This window comes from Chiloscyllium plagiosum, chromosome 1 (assembly GCF_004010195.1).
Source record: "Chiloscyllium plagiosum isolate BGI_BamShark_2017 chromosome 1, ASM401019v2, whole genome shotgun sequence".
In the NCBI taxonomy this organism is placed as follows: Eukaryota; Metazoa; Chordata; class Chondrichthyes; order Orectolobiformes; family Hemiscylliidae; genus Chiloscyllium; species Chiloscyllium plagiosum.
Genome location: NC_057710.1, coordinates 14,711,128 through 14,727,979, shown reverse-complemented (window position 1 = coordinate 14,727,979; position 16,852 = coordinate 14,711,128). Strand labels below are relative to the sequence as shown.

The 16,852-nt window shown below is 42.6% G+C and overlaps 1 protein-coding gene across 1 annotated transcript in view; it reads right to left on the bottom strand.

Annotated features, from left to right (window-relative positions):
- The window catches only part of LOC122553785 (dedicator of cytokinesis protein 2-like), a 1,227,980-nt gene that overhangs the window by 947,897 nt on the left and 263,231 nt on the right, over positions 1-16,852 (bottom strand). The window contains exons 16-19 of the mRNA XM_043698147.1: positions 16,250-16,322; positions 14,722-14,825; positions 5,948-6,131; positions 1,260-1,357 (exon numbers count right to left, since the gene is read on the bottom strand). Of these exons, the coding sequence (XP_043554082.1) occupies positions 1,260-1,357; positions 5,948-6,131; positions 14,722-14,825; positions 16,250-16,322 (459 nt within the window). The remainder of the gene's footprint in view (positions 1-1,259; positions 1,358-5,947; positions 6,132-14,721; positions 14,826-16,249; positions 16,323-16,852) is intronic.

Genomic DNA, 16,852 nt, shown 5'->3' with positions numbered 1-16,852 from the left:
GTTATAGGGATGGGGTGGGACTGGGTGGGATGGTCTTCGGAGGATCGGTGCAGACTCAATTGACCAAATGGCCTCTTTCTGCACTATAGGGATTCTATACCAGCATAAGGGAGTTGAGAACTAGACGGCATCGGTTTAAGAGGGGAACGATTTAAAAGGGACCTAAGGGCAACTTTTTCACGCAGAGGTTGGTGTGTGTGTGGAATGAGCTGCCACAAAACATGGTGGAGGCTGGTACAATTGCAGCATTTAAAAGGCATCTGGATGGGCATATGAATAGGAAGGGTTTAGAGGGATATGGGAGAAAGTGAGCACTGCAGATGCTGGAGACCAGAGTCGAAGAGTGTGGTGCTGGAAAAGTACAGCCGGCCAGGCAGCATCCGAGGAGCAGGAGAGTCGACATTTCGAGCATGAGCTCTTCTGAAGGGATATGGGCCAACTGCTGGTAAATGAGGCTAAATAAATTTCAGATATCTCGTCGACATGGACAAGTTGGACCAAAGGGTCTGTTTCGGTGCCATATGACTCGGTGACCAACCAAAGAGATGGATGAATAAAGAAAAGGTGCCATTTTATCCCTCTTTACACAGAAACTTAACAATTTGGGATATCCCATCGGGAACTAGAAACATGGCGAACCTCACCCAGGGTCTGGTCGAACAGAGACAACATTTTGTGCACAGCAAGCTACTACAAATAGCAGTGGGATAATGATCATATTTTTGCTCTCATTGATGTTGGGTTGAGGGATAAAAAATGGTCAGGGAAAACTCGCCTCATCTTCTTCCAATACTGATGTGAAATCTTTTACATACACCTGAGACAGGAGAAAGGCCCTCGTTATAGCACCTCATCCATGAGTCGGCGCTCCAACACTGACTCACTACTGTACTGGGAGTGACAACGCAGTCCTGCGTGTGCTCAATTCTCTCGGATGGAACCTGAACCCATGACCGAAAAACAGTCTGAAACAGATGGGGCAACCGACCCGACCTCATATACACTGACATGTTGGAACAGGTTCTTTTTGGCAATGAGGAGGAGAAAGTGAGGACTGCAGATGCTGGAGATCAGAGTCAAGAGTGTGGTGCTGGAACAGCACAGCAGGTCAGGCAGCATCTGAGGAGCAGGAGAATCGATGTTTCAGGCATTAGCCCTTCATCAGGACTCACAGCATTTTTACAGCATTGCTCACCTCAGTGAATACACATGGACCAACAGACAAAGCAACAGCGTGGGCTCTTATCACTTTCACTTACCTTCACGACTTCTCCTCCATCGACCTTCATCAGCTTTTTCAGATTCTCGTTGAGTGTATCAGTGTTGGAACGCCATTTCAACAAGCCCAAGAGATCCACTGAATTATGAAGAAAATCGGGAACAAAAAAATAAAAGCACATTTATTTATTTTATTATTAATAAAAGCCAATTCCAATTCCATTTCAATCCATATGCTCTAAATACGAGGCCTAATGCAACAAAACACCATGGGATTATAATCATCTTGGAGATATACCACCCAGCCAGTAGAAAGCAACATTACAGGGGTTGGTGAGGTAAAGTTACATCCCAATCAGGATTAAGGTCTGTTTGGGGCAATTGTTTTATTATGCAAAAGAGTACCTGTATTAATATTTCAACATGTATAAAAGCTATTTTAATTTTGGAATACAACAGGAAAATAAACCAGATCAAAATAATTTGGCAATAATATAGTGACTGTAGAATATCTCATTCAATAGTGGCATTCAATTGTAACAATGTAGCAACTGAAATAGAATTGGCTGAATCATAGTTAAGGCGTACATGTAGGTTTATGGATGAAAACAAGATAAAATTGTGAAGGGGTTTCATAATAAGTTTAAAAGGACAGAGAAGCTGTTGTCAATGATGGAATGGAGAAAGAGCAGTTCATGGACGTTACAAAGAATGACTTTAATGAGATATAAGATCTACCCTAATTTGTTCCAAAGTATTACCTGGATAGCAGCAATGGAATGTTCTTGTACTCTAGGATTGGAGTTATGGAATATTGTAAAACTGGCAAGGCTGGTACTTTTTACACTGGAGCGTAGGAGGTTGAGAGGTGACCTGATAGAAGTCTATAAACAATGAGTTCATATAGTTTTATATATAGTGTTGATGGTAGTTGTCTTTTTCCCCAGGATGGGTGATTTCAAGACTAAGAAGCACATTTTTAAGGTGAGAGGAGAGAGATTTAAAAAAGACATGAGGGGTAAATTGTTTACACAGAGGGTGGTTTGCGTGTGGAATGAACTTCCTGAGGAAGTGGTGGATATAGGTACAATTACAATGTTTAAAAGACATTTGGATAAGTACAGGAATAGGAAAGGTTTGGAGGGATATGGGCCAGGAGCAGGCAGGTGGGACTAGTTTAGTTAGGGATTATGATCAGCATTAACTGGTTGGACCGAAAGGTCTGTTTCTGTGCTGTATGACTCTATGGATGCTCCCCCCCTAAACTCCTCAGTGCCAAGCTCCCCTTTCTGCATCCCAATTAATATTCAGAACTAGATTTCTCATTGACAATTATTTCACAGAATCACAGATCTGCTACAGTACAGAATGTACATTTGGCCCGTCATGCCTATAGCACTTCTATTATGTGCTGTCAATTGCCTATCTGTTCCCCTGCACACCATTTTGAGCAAAATAATTGCACTCTTAAATGCCTCAATTGCAGCTGCCTCCACCTCATTTCCAAACAGTTCAGCCCATATCCTAAGTACTTGCTGTGCAAAAAATTCTTTTCTTCCATCACCCTTGCTTCTTTTGCACATCACTTTAAATCTATGCCTCGTTGTTACTTTCTCTTTTACAAGTGGGAGCAGTTTCAACCGAAATACTCTCTCCAGAGCGCTCGTGGTTTTGAAGACCTCTATCAGATCTCCTCTCAGCCTTGTTCGCTTCAAGTAGAACAGTCCCAGCTTCTTAAATACTACCCTCATGACTGAAGTTTCTCATTCCTGGGCACATTCTTATAAATGACTTTGACACATTTAAAGAAAAGCATACAAATGCCCTGGTATCCTTGCAGTGAGAAGTCCTGCTGGTGTGAAAAGTACAGTACAGCTGCACATTCTTCTTTTTGTTACAGTCATTGAATCATAGAGGTTTCCAAAAGACTAGTGAGACCATTTGGCCCATCACATCTGAGGCAGCTGAAAATAATCCATCCATCCTCATGCCACTTTCTAATTCTTGGCCCATAGCCTTGCAGGTCACGGCAATTAAAGTGCACACCCAGGGAGTTTATCAATGCACAGATGGATTTTGCCTCACTCCTCCTTTCAGACAGTGTGTTTCAGATTCCTACCAGCCACTGGGTGGAGAATTCTCTCACCAACGCTCATCTGTTCATTTTGCAAACTGCTTTAAATATATGTCTCCCGGTTTTGTGATACCAATCTTTCTTTTCCCTTAGCTTGCAGGCACAGAAACTCACTTCAAAACTAATAATTTTGATGTCTGCATGTGCATTAATGTCATGCAAATGATGTGCAACACCCCTATCCCACCAAACAAAAGCATTTACCAGACAGAAGACAATGACCGCTTTAATTTAAATCACTTTTTTTTATGTCCTGCAGTAAAATTTGTTTTTTTATAGGAATATAAATTACATCAACACAAATGGAATGAGTTACAGAGAAAAAGCATTGTCATAAATAATATAACAAAATGGATTGAAGAGACACGTAGAATTACATGAGGAGATCAAGGGAATTGAGACTGATGTTGGTATTTCAATGCCTGCAACCACATAAGTTCAGTCCATAGAATTATTACAGGACAGAATGAGGCCATTTGACCCATCAGGCCTTTGTCGGTTCTGTGTAGAAGAATATGAGCTCACCCCACACTGACTGCCTATTCCTCGACCCCTTAGAATGTCTTTCCTCTTTTCAGGTTCTAATCTAATTCCCCTTGAAAGGTACACTGGATAGTGAGCAACGCATTGTAGATCCTGACCACTTGCTGCCTACAAAGCGTTTTCCTTCATCGCTTTTAATTCTATTGCTTTAAGACATGTTCATGCTGCAGAAACAACGCGCCATGGACACCGGAGATAAAAACAGAAAATGCTGGAAACTGTCAGGAGTTGTGCAGAGAAATAAAGCTGATGAACGGAATTGGTGAGGGGAGAGGTCATCAGAAGACAATGGCAATGGAGACCTCAAAACCTTCTCACCACTGCCCCGCTGAGGCCCCTTCACACAATCACAGAATTGTTACGATGTAGCAGGAGGCCTTTCAGCCCACCTTGCCCGCACTGGTTCTATTCCCTAGTGCCAATCTTCTGCCTCTTCCCCATATCCCTGCACATTGTTTCTATCCAAAATTCCATCCAATGCCTCTCGTGAATACCTCAATTGAATGTCCCTCCATCACATTTCCAGGTAATACATTCCATACCCTAACTACTTACTGAATGAGAAAGGTTTTCATCACTTGAAATCTATGACCTCTCATTCTCTTTAATCTTACGAGTAGGGAAAGCTTCTCCCTAACTACTCTATCCACTCTCACCATGATTTTGAAAGCCTTGGATTAGATCTCCCCTTAGCCTTTTTCTCCCCAAGGAGAAATCTAGTTTCTCTTCAATCTAGATTCTCATTCATGGCACCATTCTTATAGATTGAGTCTGCACTCTCTCTGAAACATTTGCATGCTTCCTGTAATGTGACGCCCACAATTACACAATGATTTTCCCTTAAACGGGAAATTAACATTATATGAAAACATTGCTGTTCTTTTGCTGTCGCTGGGTCAACATCCTGGAATTCACTCCTTTGTAGCATTTTGGGTCAATGGGATTCAGATTAGCTCAGTTGGCTGGATTGTTGGTTTTTGCAGACTAGGGTGATGCCAACAGTGTGCGTTCAATTCCCATCACTAGCTTGAGGTTACCATGAAGGATTCTCCTTCTCAACCTTTTCCCTCACCTGTGGTCTGGTGGCCCTCAGGATAAATCACCACCAGTCGCTTCTCTCTAATACGAAAGCAGCCCCGATGGTCTGGTAAGACTATGGTGACAACTGGGTCAACCCACAGCAGTTGTACAGCAGCAATTCAAGAAGGCAGCTCTCCTTCTCAAGAGCAACTTGGGACGGGCAATTAACCCAGCAGCACCCATATCCCACAAATGAATAAATAAAAAACCCAACCGATGATGGGTGGAACATTCACTAATTGGGAAACTGAAGAGCATTTGCTTTCAGGATCCTGAGGGATGTCTGTGCTCGAAGGCACACTGGCCTATTTGAAGAAGGCAACATCAAGAGGGAAGGGGTGATGACTCCACTGACTTCTGCCGACACTGCGTTACTGATTGGATAGGCCAATTCATTTCAGTCCTGGGTGCAGCTGAGATAATTGCAACCCAGTCAGGATAAGGTCCTTACATGGTCTTTAACTGGTCAGTAATTGGCCATTTAAGGACCTCACTGATAATGGGGTGGCAAGGTCAAACATGGCGGACGTGTGAAGGCAATGGGTTCTTGGTCTGTCACGATTTGCCCGAATGAAGTCACCTTCCTATACCTGGACCTTGAGAATTCCAACTCTGGCTCACTCCACGATTTTGTCTTCCTTGCTGAGTATTTCCAGAATTTTCAGTTTTTATTCCTTCAGATTGACCCTCATGGGGGACAGATTCTTTCTGTCTAAACTGACGAGAACAGTCATTGTTTCCATCAAGCCTCCTCCCAAACTCCCTCCTTGACGGAGAACAACCATATTTTTCCCTGAGCTTCCCCAACTTTGCTCGTGGCCTTGATGCAACTGAAGCCTTTTGGCACTTTTGACTGAACCTTTTCTTTCACTCCTTTACATTCTTCCTAAGGTGTGGTGCCATGCAATGGTCACAAGACTGCAGCGGAGGACAAAGCAGGGGGTTAGAAATTATTTGGATGAGAAACATTACCGTTCTGTGTGAGTTTCGTTGAACAGATGAGTGTGGAAATCTGGAAGTTGTCCCTCGAACATATGGGCAGTCCACCGCTGCTGCTTCTGAACGAAGAACCCAGATTGAACTTGGAATCAGCCATCTGTTTGCTGGACATGTTGTTCAGGTAGATGTTGGAGTCTTCGAGTTTTCTGCTATCGCCCTGCAGTTGGAGAGGAGGCAGGAGTGAGGGGTTGGGGAGAGGGTGGCGGGTGAGGTTAAAAAAAAGACGTCAAGTTGGCAACCAAAGAAATGATCTGAGACACCCCACCAAGTACTGGGCATTCATACCCTACTCAGTCAAGTTAATTCACAGCTCCTCAAACCCAGCTTAGAGGAGGGTGGTTCTGGGAGGTTGGATTTTTGTTTTGGGATTATGGGATCCTGTTTGCAAGGGAATCTGCTTGCAGAGGAGGTTAGGCAGGTGACTGCACTCAATGCTCTGGCTGTGTATCAGAAGCAACAGAAATGCGTGAAACATCACCCTAGCCTTTGAGCCTCACAAATTCCCCCATGCCCCATCCATGACAACCTCACTCCCATGGCCCTTCATACCCTCTCTGTCAATCTGTACTTATGTCAACCCACCACCCTCTCTTCTTGCAAAAATAATGCCACTCATGCCACTGAAGTGTGTAAACTTCAGGTCATCTTTTAAAATACTCTTACTCATAAAAACTCATTTCCTACTTTCATGTTCCTTCAAACAAATAGTACCACTTTTAACAACAAATATTTCAAATCCATAGTCTCTCATAAAAGCAAAAAATTAGAACTCTTATTATATAACCACTTAGCACTGTCAAACAAGCTCTGATAATGGAGGTTTTGGAGCTTAATCACACAATACTCAACAGAGAGTAGGGTGGCATGGTAGCTCAGTGCTTTAGCACTATTGCCTTACAGTGCCAGGGATCTGGGTTTGATTCCAACCTTGGGTGACTGTCTGTGTGGAGTTTGTATGTTCTGCATGGGTTTCCATTCTCTGGTTTTCTCCCACAGTCCAAAGGTTTGAGCTAGATGGATTGACCATGCTAAATGGCTCCACAGAGTCCAGGATTGGGCAGGCTAAGTGGATCAGCCATGGGAAATGTGGGGTTTCAGGAATATAGTTGGGGGAACTGTGAATCCTCTTTGGAGGGTCATTGTGGGCTTGATGGGCCAAATGGCCTCCATTGCACTGTGGTGATTCTGAGTACTGAACCATTAATAGTTCGTCTCAGGCTCATGTCAACAGACAGAATGAAATAGCAATTAAGGTGTTTTAAACATTCAAGACAATTGGGTTTTTTTTTCAGATTTAAAGGGCAAGAATATTAAAGCTCACTTTCGTTATCTAATGAGCTTTAAAGTTCCAAAGAGTTTATGCACTTCTCACACACATTCATACCTACATGAATGTGCATGAGATTCTCATGCAATCCCAAGATAATCTGACGTTCCCCACAGCTGCTGCAGGATCATAATTAAGAGGTACCTCACCTTTCCTCTGGCTAGCCATAAAAATCATACTTAATCCAATTTGCCCAGTTTATGTTTCAGTAAACCCTCCCACCAAAACCATACATCAGTGGAGGTAACTGTCGACTTGCACAGGCAGCAACCAGTGTAGAACATACATGCATGAGACAGGACCCAGCTCCACCATTCCCAATGGCACACCCTCCTTTTTTTTGGTGGTGTGTGAGTTCCTATTTTAAGGAACATTTGCTATTTTTGCCACAATGGAGGGGCTTTCTCTCTCAGAGCAACAATCGAGGTTTAAATCCTGTTCATGTACCACTCATTGATTTACAGTAGCGCCTAATCCAGTGGGTTTTTCATGCAGATATCGGAGCTGACTCTCAACAATCACACAATCGATTGAGGTACCTGCCTTCATTCACTTCAGCCCCCTTGCGCATTCCTGATTTTCACAGCTCTATTGCTGGCAGCTGTGATAGTGGCCACCCAGACTTTACACTCTGTAATTCCAAGTCTAAAACTCTCCATCTCTATAAACCTCACCTATCCTTTAAAACCAAGCACCAGGATTCAGGATTACATGGTTACATTTTGACTAGGAATGATTAGATAAGATTCACTACAGTATGGAAACAGGCCATTTGGCCCAACAAGTCCGCACTGACCCTCCGAAGAGTAACCCACCCAGACCCGTTCCCCTATCCTATATTTACCCCTGGCTGAAGCACCTCACACTATGGGCAATTTAACATGGCCAATTCACCTGACCAATATATCTTGGGACTGTGGGAGGGCACCTACGCAGACATAGGGAGAACGTGCAAACTCCATACAGACAGTCACCCAAGATGGGAATTGAACCCGGGTCCTGTGAGGCAGCAGTGCTAACCACTGAGCCACCGTGCCGCCCCAAATAATGAACTGGCAGTCTGACAGAGTCAGAGAGTCATGCGTGACAGCAGGAGGACATTCAGCCCATTGTGCTTCTGTTGCCTCTGAAATGGGTTCTCAAATAGTCCCAGTTCCCAGTTATGTCCTCCTTAGGGAGATGGAAGCAGATATTGGAAACCATGCAACCAGAGAGGGATTGAGTTTCAGAACCATGATATCATGCTGCAGGTGTACAAAACTCTGGTGTGGCCGCACTTGGAGTACTGTGTGCAGTTCTGGTCACTGCATTATAGAAAGGATGTGGACGCTTTGGAAAGAATTCAGAGATTTACTAGGATGTTGCCTGGTATGGAGGGAAGTCTTACGAGGAAAGATTGAGGGTCTTGAGGCTGTTTTCTTTGGAGAGAAGAAGGTTGAGAGGTGACTGAATTGAGACATACAAGATAATCGGAGAGTTAGATAGGTTGGACAGTGAGAGCAATTTTCCTCAGATCATGATGGCTAGCATGAGGAGACATAGCTTTAAATTGAGGAGTGATAGATATAGGTTAGATGTCAGAGGTAGTTTCTTTACTCAGAGAGTAGTGGCGGCCTGCAATAGTAGTAGTCTAGCTAACGTTAAGAGCATTTAAATGGTCATTGGATAGGCATATGGACGAGAATGGAATAGTGTAGGTTAGATGGGCTTCGGATTGGTTTCACCGGGCAGTGCAACATCAAGGGCCGAAGGGCCTGTACTGCGGTGTAATGTTCTATATTCACTGCCAATTGCTGTAAAAATCAATCTGGTTCACTGATATCCTTTAATCTGCCATCTTTACCTGGTCTAGCCTATCTGTGACTGCAATGTTGACTCTTAATTGCTCTTTGAACAAGTGGAGATGAACAATAAAGGCTGGCCTTGCCCACGAATAAATTAAAAATTACTTTTCTTGATATTAATAAATCAATAACTTTCTCTGCAAATGTACATGAATCTGTCTGGTCTCTAACCTTCCCAGGAGTTTGAGATTTCTGGACTTTTCGTTTCATCTTCAATGCTGAAAAATGTGTTGCTGGAAACGCGCAGCAGGTCAGGCAGCATCCAAGGAGCAGGAGAATCGACGTTTTGGAAGAAGGGCTTATGCCTGAAACGTCGATTCTCCTGCGCCTCGGATGCTGCCTGACCTGCTGCGCTTTTCCAGCAACACATTTTTCAGCTCTGATCTCCAGCATCTGCAGTCCTCACTTTCTCCTATTTCATCTTCAATGCTCATCTTAAGTTTTGTGTCCCCTTCAACATTTCTCCCATCTTTTTCATTGACTTAAAGGTTGTTGCAGTATAAATGTAACTCAACAGAGCTACCTTAATGCCGACTGCATGGAAGTACATGCAGTCACAAGCAGCACTGCTCTCTAGAGACTTCAGCAATTCAGCTTCTCTAATTGGGAGCTTAGAGCAATAGCAGAGAACCACTTCCCTCCACAGCTAGCTCCTCGTCTTCTAATTGATGATCCCACAGCCACCATCATTCTTCCCTGCAAGTTTTAATAGTTAACTTCATCACTTCTGCACCTTTCTGGACTTAAGGGTGTGGAAAAAGATTGATTACGTATCCTCGGGTCAGCTTTTGTGTAATTGGTCATGCCTGTGTGGAGAGGTACATTATCGATTGGTTATGACTGTCATCAATTTGTCCAAAATTGATTCATCCTGGTCAGGTCTGATAATCCACAATTGGAAGGAGTAAATGAAGGGCAATCTCTTCCAACAACTGTAAACTCCGTCACTTATTATCTCAGATTTCCGCTATATATTAGCTAAATAAGCATGAATTACTGCAAATGCACAATATACAGTCATTACACAAGTTATTGTTAGATCATAATTTTGTTCTTAAGCAGTTATTAATGCTAATATGATTAAATATTACATAAATATGTTCTGAAGATAGATGGGCCATTGCTGGAATGCTTGACACTTTTATCATCAGTAAATATTGAAGGATTTCAAGCGTTGTCAAACATTAATTACTGCGATTCAATTTGGACATCTAGATTTTTCAGGCGCTTTTGCTTCACACATGAGCAGATTCACAAGTGCACTCTCTTTATTAAACAGCTTTTAAGGGTTTTTCTTTTAATATGACATTTTATTTGATCGAATGTCAATTTCAGGCTCTCAGAGTGTAGAGCGCATGAGATGCAGAGCACAGCTCAATGTCAGAAGGTGGACATGGCACTTTCTGATGCACAGACGCAGCCTAAATCCCACAAACTGCAGCACGATATTGAGACTGAGCTGAAACCATTGATGAAAAATAAAAATTGTCATTTACACAGTGCCCTCTCTGACCGAAGAACGGGAGATATTGACATAGCAGTATTATCACTGGATTAGTAATCCAAACTCCCAGGCTAATGTTCTGGGACACATATGAATTCAACTCTCACCACTGCAGATGGTGAAATTTGAATTCAATTTAAAGTATGGAATTAATAAAGCAAGCCTAATGATGACCACTGTCAACTGTTGCAAAAACCCATCTGGTTCACTAAGGGAAGGAAATCTGCCATCCTTACCTGGTCTGGCCGACACATGACTCCAAACCCAAAGCATTGAGGGTGATTCTTAATAATTAGGAGTGGGCAATAAATGCAATGCCCATATCCCATGCATGGATAAAATAAACCTCATGACCCACACCCTACGCTGTGTCCCTTAACAACACCACACAAAGGAAAGAGAATGGGAATCCTGGATTTGGGTCATGCCAGTCTCTTTCTCTCTCTGGAAGACTGTAGGCCCAACCTGCATTCCATTATAGAAACAGTGATAAATCCATAGAGAGTACACTTATAGACTCAGCAGTATGGTACCACTGGTGGGAAAATATCTTACAAAGAGAGAGACTTCAGATTGTGTTTTAAATGGACGAGCAAGTCAAAAGTAAATGGTGAAGGGAAGCAATGAAAGATTATTTCCTGTGGTCATAGTCCTAATCACTAATTTAAGATTGTCACTTCAACAAAGTGAAGAGAGAGGTTAGGTGATTCTTTTTATACATGGAAGGTTGTTAGGGAATATAATGTTTAGCCACAGAGAGCGCATTAGGTATAATTTAAAATAAGAGTGGCTCAGTAACCAAATCAGAGAAAGATACATATCTATGGAGGAACTGTGAATTTCTCCAGTGCAGAAATGCCACAAACACGATGGGTCAAATGGCCTCTGTTTCACGTGCTACAAGGGCTGCACTCACAACCCAAGCAGTCACAGTGCATGTTGAGTAAAGGTCTAATACTTTGTAAGTTAATTTTGTGTAGCATCCTGATGTCTCTGAAATCAATAACAAATCCATTGACCCAGAGGAGTGCACCCCATTCGGTGTCTCACTCACTGCCCCATTCCTGAGCAATGTGGCAACAGGACAAGCCAGGATCAATGGGCACAAGCATATTCATTCCACAGGGTGTAAAAATGTATTTATTCAAAGGATGTTGCCATTGCTGGCCAGCATTTCTTACCCATCCTGAACTGCCCCTCAGTGATGAGTTGCATTATTGAACTGCTTGAGGTACAACCTCAGTCCAATTCTGAAGGGAGTTCCAGGATTTGGACACAGTGGCAGTGAAAGAACAGCAATGTATTTCCAAGCCAGATTTACTGTATGATTTTTTAAGGGGAACTTGGCGGTGATTCTATCTATCTGCTGCCCTTGTCCTTCAGGTGGTACAGGTAATGTATTTGAAAGGTGTTTTTCAAGGAGCCTGTGTAAGTTACTGCTGATCTTTTTTGTAGCCTCAGCTCCACTGACGTGTTCACTCACCATAACCCTAAATTCCTTCATCGTTCAAAAAAATCTATCTATCTTTGCCTTAAAAACATTCAACGAGGTAGCCTTAATTACTTCACTGGGCAGGGAATTCCACAGATTCACAACCCTCTGGGTGAAGACGTTCCTCCTCAACTCAGTCCTAAAACAGCTTCCCCTAATATTGAGGTGATGCCCCTAGTTCTAGCTTCACCCACCAATGGAAACATCCTCTCGACTTCTACCGTACCTATTCCCTTCATAATTTTACATGTTTTCATAAGACCCACCCCATTCTTCCGAATTCCAATGAAAATAATCCCAGTCTACTTGGTCTCTCCTCAAAAGTCACCCCTGCCAACTTTGGAATCAACCTGGTGAACCTCCTCTGCACCCCCTCCAGTGCCAGTACATCCTTTCTCAAGTAAGGAGACAAAAACTGCACACAGTACTCCAGGTGTGGTTTCACCAGCACCTTGTACAGCTGCAACATGCTTTTAAGCTCAATCCCTTTAGCAATGAAGGATGTAATTCCATTTGCCTTCCTCATTTCCTATTGTACCTGCAGACCAACCCTCTGTGATTCATGCACAAGGACACCCAGTTCCCTCTGCACAGCAGTGTGTTGCAACTTTTACCATTCAAATAATAATCCTTTTTCCTGTTACTCTGACCAAAATAGATGACTTCACATTTATTAACATTGTACTCCATCTGTCAGACCTTTTCCCACTCACTTAAACAACTGACTTGGATACCTGTGATTGAATTAAAACCTTGTGTTTTCCCTGTTTTCTGATTTTCTTCATCATTCTCATTGCTCCCATGACCCAATCAAACCCCAGTTTGGATCATTACATCTCAAACTTTCAAGGTACAACTTTCTCTTTCTTGAACGTGGCGAGAAGGGGAAATAATGAGACTTGTCAGTCCCGGTGAAAACTTCAACTTCCAAAGTTGGCATGGCTTCAGAAATCAAATGCAGGGTGAGAAAGTCCATCCAAAATTCTTTAGATTCACCAACAGTTCGGGTGGTTGAGTGCAGAATCTATTAATGGCCATTAAAGGGACTCAACTTGCCACCTCTTGGATCATCTGCCCCCATTGCATTCCAGAACGGTGGCTACTTTACTGACTGGAAAACTGGAGAGAGACCTGACTGCTGAAATATTTCAATATCTCTAGTCTGGGGTCAATTGGAGGCAGTGATGGAGTGGGGCATAAGGTTGCAGCCTCTAAAAGCGACCACCCCTATCCTAGTGTCGAACTGCCCCTCTCCTCATGACCACCTCCCCAGTTGAAGAAACAAAAAATATCTGCTCACAACTGTACCACCCAACCTCTGACACAGTTAGTCAGTCTTAAGTCAGTAATAAGGTTAGCTCTTATCGAACTGACTGATGATCGAACACACTCGCACCCTGACACTTAAAAAAAATGGAAAAGTCCATTCTTTACTCCCAAGTTCAATCAGGTGATGACCCAGTGGTATTATCTTGAGACTACTAATCTGGTGACCTGGGTAATATCCTGGGGACCTGGGTTTGAATCCTGCCATGGCAGATGGTGAAATCTGAATTCAATAAAAATCTGGAATTAAGAGTGTAATGATGACTTTGAATCTTTTGTCAATTGTCGGGAAAAGTTCATGTGGTTCACTATTGTCCTTTAGGAAAGGAAACTGCTGTCCCCATCCAGACCAACAGCAATGTGGTTGACTTTTAATTGCCCTCTGGGCAATTAGGGATGGACAATAAATCCTGGCTCAGCCAGAGACGCACCCCATCCCATGAATGCATTTTTAAAAAAAATCTGGGCAAGTAAAACATTATTTCCTTCCACTCCCAAAACAACTAGTAAGCTCAGCCCAAGAAGAAACCTGTGATTCGAACATAACTGAAGAAATAAAACAGCATCAAGTGATTCGGTGCCAAACTGCCATTCAGTAGACACACAGCTTATTTCAATGTGACCTTGACTCCACTTTCCTGAATTCCACCCCCCCACCCCCATGATCCTTTTGCTCCCTTCCCTATCAGAAATCTAACAGCCTTGAATATATTCAATCACCTATGTGGCTCTGTGGGTAGAGATTTACAAAGATTAATGACCCTCTGAAAACGAAATTTCGCCTGATCATGGTTTTAAATGGGAAACTGTTTATTCTGAAATGTTCCCCTGGCTATATGATGAAACATTCTCTCAGCATCAACCCTGTCAAGCCTCTTTACCACACAGTCTGTTTCAATCTGACCAATTCAAGCACTTCTCACCTCTAACGAATTTAGGACCAGCCCACTCAACCTTTCCTCAACAGGAAACCCCTTGCCTCAGGAATTAACCTTGTGAACCTTCTCTGGACTGCTTCAAATGCAACTGTACCTGTCCTTGGGTAAAGAGCCAAAATAATACACAGTAATCTGGATGTATTCCCTGTACAATGAAAGCAAGATTTCCTTATTTTTGCACTCCAAGCCCTCCCCCCCCTTCTTTGAATGCCAACAATGTCTCACTTTGTGCTTTTTGATGGAAATCAGCTTTCGGGAACAGCCAGCTGAAAAGAAATTACAGACCAACTTGAATATCATCACCATTTATTTTCACCTTATACAAGATGAGGTCATGCTCTCCATCTCGCAGGGTTGTTCCATCAGGTTTCATTAGTTTCACGTACGCCATTGCAAATATTTTCTCTCCTTTATCTCTCGCTGTAATAGATAGAGAATGTTATAGGGTTTTATCGTTTGCCAAAATTCATAGATGCTGAGACGTCTTCCAACATGCTTGACCTTCCCTGACTAGTAGACTCAAATCTTTTTCACGTAAGAGCTTTACCTTTTTTCAGATACATTTTTCAGCATGAGACTTTTCTGGGCACACGACAGTGGAGTAGCAATGCCATGTGACTAATAATGTAGAATCCCAGGCTAATGCTTGGGGGGGGGGATGTAATTTCAAACCCTCTGACAGGGTAACAAGACAAGGGAGTGCTCAATGGATGGCAGGAAATTCAGAGGAACAGTGGGATCATGGCATGCTTGTCCACAAATTCTTGAAGGGGACAGGATAGCTTAATAGGAACATTTCAGAATATCCTATTTCAGAGAAGACATACAGAACATTTGCCTTTATCAATCAGAGCATAAATTATCAAAGCAGGAAAGTTATGTTGGAGCCGTGGTGAGGCCATTGCTGGAATATTGTGTGCATTTCTAGTAACCATACTATAGGAAGGATGTGATCGCACTGGAGAGGGTTAGAGAGGAGATTCACAAGGATGCTGCCTGAGATGGAGCATTCCAGCTATGAAGAGAGGCTGGATAAGATCAGGTTATTTACTTTGTAGCTCACCATCACCTTTTCAAGGGCAATTAGGAATGGAGGGCTATTGAAGCCCACATCCAATGATTATAATAGAATAAATAGAATATGTGCAAGATTTGTAGCTGTTCCTTTGCTGAAAATCATATCCGTAGAGCAGGGAGGTGATAACCTAATGTCATTATCATTGGATTATTAATCTGGGGACCCGGCTTCAAATCCCACCATGGCAGATGGTAGAATTTGAATTTAATAAAAATGAAATCTGGATTGAAGTGTCTAATGATGACCAGGAATCCATTGACAATTGTTGGAAAAACCCACCTGGGTCACTAATGACCTTTAGGAAACAAATCTGCCATCCTTACCTGGTCTGTCCTACATGTGACTCCAGACCCACAGCAGTGTGGTTGACTCTCAGTCAATTAGGAATGGGTAATAAATGCTGCCTAGCCAGTGACACCCTTATCCTGTGAATGCATACAGAATAAACTATTTTTGATGACAGGGTCTTACCAATGTCAAGGAAGAATTGGCACAAGCCAGCCATGGTTGACAAGGAAATGCAATAACCAAATTCATTGAAAAGATGTAATGTCACAAGAGACACCAGTTTAAATGGCCGAAAGGATCCTGCTGGACGGTAAAATATACCTCCCCTGGCTTAATTCATCATACGTTGTATGCTGGTGTAGACTGCAAGGTTATTGTGAATTCATACAGCGTCACCTTAACATTCCTCTTACGACTTTGGATCAAGTTTCAGATTTTAAGGAAAGGAGGGTGTTAGGCAGTAATCAACTGTACTTACATTCAGCAGATGATCTGTGTTTGAATGTGAAGCGAAGGTGGGTCCTCTGAACATCTTCAATGGGAATAGTTACCTGAGAAGAGTAATTGAAGCACAGTGAGCTGAGAAAGGAAATGATTGGCATGGGATTGATTGAAGAGGCTGGCAGAAATATTGGACAAGAAAAAGTTCCAGTTTTAGTTATTATAATTAGCACGGTGTAATACCATGCAATATCAAGTTTGAATATCTGAAAGCAAGTGAGAGAGGTGCAATGACAAGTGATTGATGTTTAGTCTGGACTTTATGTTTATGAAAGTGAATAAAGACTGCACCCGAAATTCACATGTGAATCTGTTTATGCGATTGCTTAATACATAAATATGCAATTCCTTAGACCCTGTTTAATAGGAAGCATTAACCATACATTAAGATAAATGCATCTCTTTTAAGCTGCACAGAAATATAAGGGCAGAACATGGCAATCTAGCTCATCAAGGAGGTAAAAACAATGACTGCAGATGCTGGAAACCAGATTCTGGATCAGTGGTGCTGGAAGAGCACAGCAATTCAGGCAGCATCCGAGGACAGGCAAAATCGACGTTTCGGGCAAAAGCCCTTCAT